General features: G+C 46.5%; 1 protein-coding gene across 1 annotated transcript in view; it reads right to left on the bottom strand.

Annotated features, from left to right (window-relative positions):
• LOC105533866 (fer-1-like protein 4) overlaps window positions 1-3,970 on the bottom strand; it is a gene marked incomplete at its 5' end in the record, with an annotated part of 63,308 nt that overhangs the window by 23,990 nt on the left and 35,348 nt on the right. Inside the window, 4 exon segments of the mRNA XM_011972447.1 lie at window positions 2,820-2,936; window positions 3,034-3,171; window positions 3,249-3,349; window positions 3,439-3,481. Coding sequence (XP_011827837.1) covers window positions 2,820-2,936; window positions 3,034-3,171; window positions 3,249-3,349; window positions 3,439-3,481 — 399 coding nt within the window.

Below are 3,970 nucleotides of genomic sequence, written 5' to 3'. Positions count from 1 at the left end.
CAGGTTCAAGTGATTCTCCTGCCTTAGCCTCCCAAGTAGTTAGGATTACAGGTGCCCACCACCACGTCCAGCTAATTTTTGTATTTTTAGTAGAGACAGGGTTTCACCATGTTGGCCAGGCTGGTCTCGAACTCCTGGCCTCAGGCCATCTGCCACCCACCTCAGCCTCCCAAAGTGCTGGGATTATAGGCATGAGCATGAGCCACTGTGCCTGGCCACCTTTTTTTTTTTTTTTTTGAGACAGAGTCTTGCTGTCACCCACACTAGAGTGCAGTGGCACAATCTCAGCTCACTGCAGCCTCCACCTCCCAGGCTCAGATGATTCTCCTGCCTCAGCCTCCTGAGTAGCTGGGATTACAGGCATGTGCTACCACACCAAGCTAATTTTTGTATTTTTAATAGAGACGGGATTTCACCATGTTGACCAGGCTGGTCTTGAACTCCTGACCTCAGGTGATCTGCCTGCCTCAGCCTCCCAAAGTGCTGGGATTACATGTAAGAGCCACTGCGCCCAGCCTCATTACTTACTTTGTTTCCCCAGTTTTTCAAGTCTTAACCATTAGGAGCTCCTTCAGGTTGGCTGTGTTCATTCTTTCATTAAGCCCCCATCCTTTTTTGAGCACTTCCTTACTCCTGCCCCACAAGATGCTCCAGATTTGACTTATATTTTCCCAGCCCTAGTCCTAGAATCAAACAATTCTCCAAGGAGTCCTCAATCCCTTTATTAAATCATGGTGTTTAGAAACCAAAATCTGGGCACCTGGTGTGCTCACTGCTACTATGATGTTGTTGCTTCTAGACCTTCTCAGCAGACAGAGATAGCGAACATTAATAACATAATCCACATATACATACATAGGTCTATATTTCTGTATCTTTCCATCTGTGTATATTTTAAAGCATGAGTTTATACAGATACTTCTGATTCTAATCTAATATCACAGCATTCACTTAATCCCCTTTCCTTATTTGTAACTTCTTTCTCCAACAGTAAGAAACCTGGTTCTCATTATCTACAATATAGTTTACTTATTCATGTATACCAGTATACACATAATGTAGTTTCAGAATTGCTAACACATACTTCTAACTAGATTACAGCATTTATGTTCAGCTCTCTTTAGTTTAGTTGTATTTTGTTTTGTTTTTGTTTGTAAGACAAGCTCTCTCCCTGTCATCCAGGCTGGAGTGCAGTGGCACAGTCATGGCTCATTGCAGCCTCAACCTCCTAGGCTCAAGTGTTCCTTCTGCCTCAGTCTCCCATGTAGCTGGGTCCAAAGGTACATGCCACCACATCACACTTTTTTCCTTTTTTTTTTGAGATGATGTCTCTCTCACTTACCCAGGCTGGAGTGCAGTGGCAATATCTTGGCTCACTGCAACCTTCTCCTCCCAGCTTTAAGCAATGCTCCTGCCTCAGCTTCCAAAACAGCTGGGACTACAGGCACATGCCATCATGCCCAGCAAATTTTTGTATTTTTAGTAGAGACAGGGTTCACCCTGTTGGCCAGGCTGGTCTCAAACTCCTGACCTCAGGTGATCCACCCAACTTAGGCAATCCACCTGCCTCAGCCTCCCAAAGTGCTGGCATTACAGGCATGAGCCACCACATCCAGCCACATCTAGCTAGTTTTTAAATTTTTTGTAGAGACTGAGTCTCACTTTGTTGCCTAGGCTGGTCTTGACCTCCTGGGCTGGAGTGATCCTCCTGTCTTGGCCTCCCAAAGTGCTGGGATTACAGGCGTGAGCCACTGCACCAGGTCCATGTTTAGTTTTATAGAACCCTGTCAAATTACTGTTTTCCAGAGTTACTTGGTTTTGTTCTTCACTTCCTTCAGTGTGGTTATATTGTTCATTTGTAGTACAGTGAGGGTCATATTCCATATGTATATTTGTATACATATTTGTAGTACAGTTAGTGTTCATATTCCATGTTAGGTTGCCTCAGCACTATGATTGGTTTTAATTTTTTGTCTATTGTGGGGGCATGTGAAACATTGCTATAGTTCTAAGAGTCAGGGGTATACAAAAAGATCTACTCTGAGAAGTGCCATTTTTGTCCTCATTCTCACAACCCTGACCCCTTTCCCCCTTTCGTTCCATCTCTGCCACTCACCCTCTTGTTTGTTTGTTTTTTTTTTTTTTTGGAGATGAGTCTCGCTCTGTCGCCCCCCGGACTGGAGTGCAGTGGCATGATCTCAGCTCACTGCAACCTCCGCCTCCCGGGTTCAAGTGATTCTCCTGCCTCAGCCTCCCAAGTAGCTGGGACTACAAGCATGCGCCACTATGCCCAGCTAATTTTTGTATTTTTAGTAGAGATGGGGTTTCACCAAGTTGGTTGGCCAGGATGGTCTTGATCTCTTGACCTCGTGATCTGCCCGCCTTGGCCTCCCAAAGTGCTGAGATTACACGCATGAGCCACAGTGACCGGCCCTGAGATATCTTTAAGAATATTTCAAGGCCCTACTGAACTCAGTATGAAAACTGCATCAATGGACAAAGTTAGACAAAGGTATTTAGTAACAAGCCTTCTGAAGCCTGAGATTCAGCCCTGCTCTCATCCTAGAATTATACTCCTCATTCTACAGGACTAGAACTACAAACAGGGGTCAGGAGACCAACTCCCAATTCTGGTTCTGCCATGAGCATGCTTTATAACCCTAGGGGATCTCCTAACTTTGTGGCTAAGATTTCTCACCTAAAAAATGAAGAACTTGAACTCTGTGATCCCGAGGTTCCTCCCAAAGCCTTCCTTCTGTAGGTTTCGTGTACATTACCTTAGCTATAGTTGGAGGCATGCCAGGGCTATGGAGACTCACCTTTACAACATACACTCTGACCAGGAGCTTGATGGGCCGGTTCTGTGGGATGCCCCGGGAGATCTGGGGCTCAGAGAATGACACTGCCTCTGATTCAGGGTAAATGAGGAAGGAGCCCTGAGTTGGGGGGAGACGGAAAGGGCTCTGATAAGAGAATTGTCCTTCTGAATCCCCACCTGGGCTCCCTGGTTCTGCTTTCCTTCCCCAAATGCACCTTGAACTTGCCCACAAGGTGTCCAGATCCTTCCTCTTCTCCACCTGCATCCTGGCCCCCTTGCCCTCGGTACAGAGGAAATACATACAGCCAGTCTTCAAAGTGGTTAAATTCTTCTTCCAGGGACCTGTTGTAGATCTAAAAGGCAAGGACTTCAGTGACAGCCCGATGTCCAGAATCCGAAGGAGACTTTCCTTTTCCCAGTACCCAGTCACCTTCAGGGTGGCAACTGCTTTTTTTCGGGACACAGTGCCTTTGACTTCAGCCTCACCCTGGTCTTGGGCCTCCCCAACCATAGAAATGAGGTTGACCCCATCTGGAAACAACAAAAATGCCCCAGTCAGAAATATCTGGGTAGGCAGGAGATGGGCAGATGGAACCAGAGCAAAAAGCCCAATCTCTTACCTGAATCTCCAGGATCATCCATTTCATCTTCATCAAGGTTGTGCTGAAATTAAAGAGCAGATCCAGAGATTCTTCCCCATCCCCTTCAACTCCTTAGCCTACCCCCTTTTCCAAGAGAGTTGGGAAGCCTTCATTCAAGTTCCCACTGTGTATGCCACTTGCATTTTTAAAGTTTCAATTTATCATCCAGTCCTGCCCTGTCCAGGGTGGTCACCATGAACCACACGTGGCTACCGAGCACTCAAAATGTGGCTAGTCTGAATTGTGATGTTCTGTAAGTGGCCAGGCTTGGTGGCTCATGCCTGGAATCCCAACACTTTGGGAGACTGAGGTGACTGCTTGAGGCCAGGAGTTCGAGATCAGGCTGAACAACACAGTGAGAACCTGTCTCTATGAGATAAATGCCTTTTAATTTTTTTTTATTTTTGAGACAGGCTCTTGCTCTGTAGCTCAGGTTGGAGTGTGTTGGTGTGAACATGGCTCACAGCAGCCTCAACCTCCTAGGCTCAAGCGATCCTCCCACCTCAGCCTC

Source organism: Mandrillus leucophaeus, unplaced genomic scaffold (assembly GCF_000951045.1).
Source record: "Mandrillus leucophaeus isolate KB7577 unplaced genomic scaffold, Mleu.le_1.0 Scaffold129, whole genome shotgun sequence".
Lineage (NCBI taxonomy): Eukaryota > Metazoa > Chordata > Mammalia > Primates > Cercopithecidae > Mandrillus > Mandrillus leucophaeus.
This window is presented reverse-complemented; position numbering and strand designations above follow the sequence as displayed.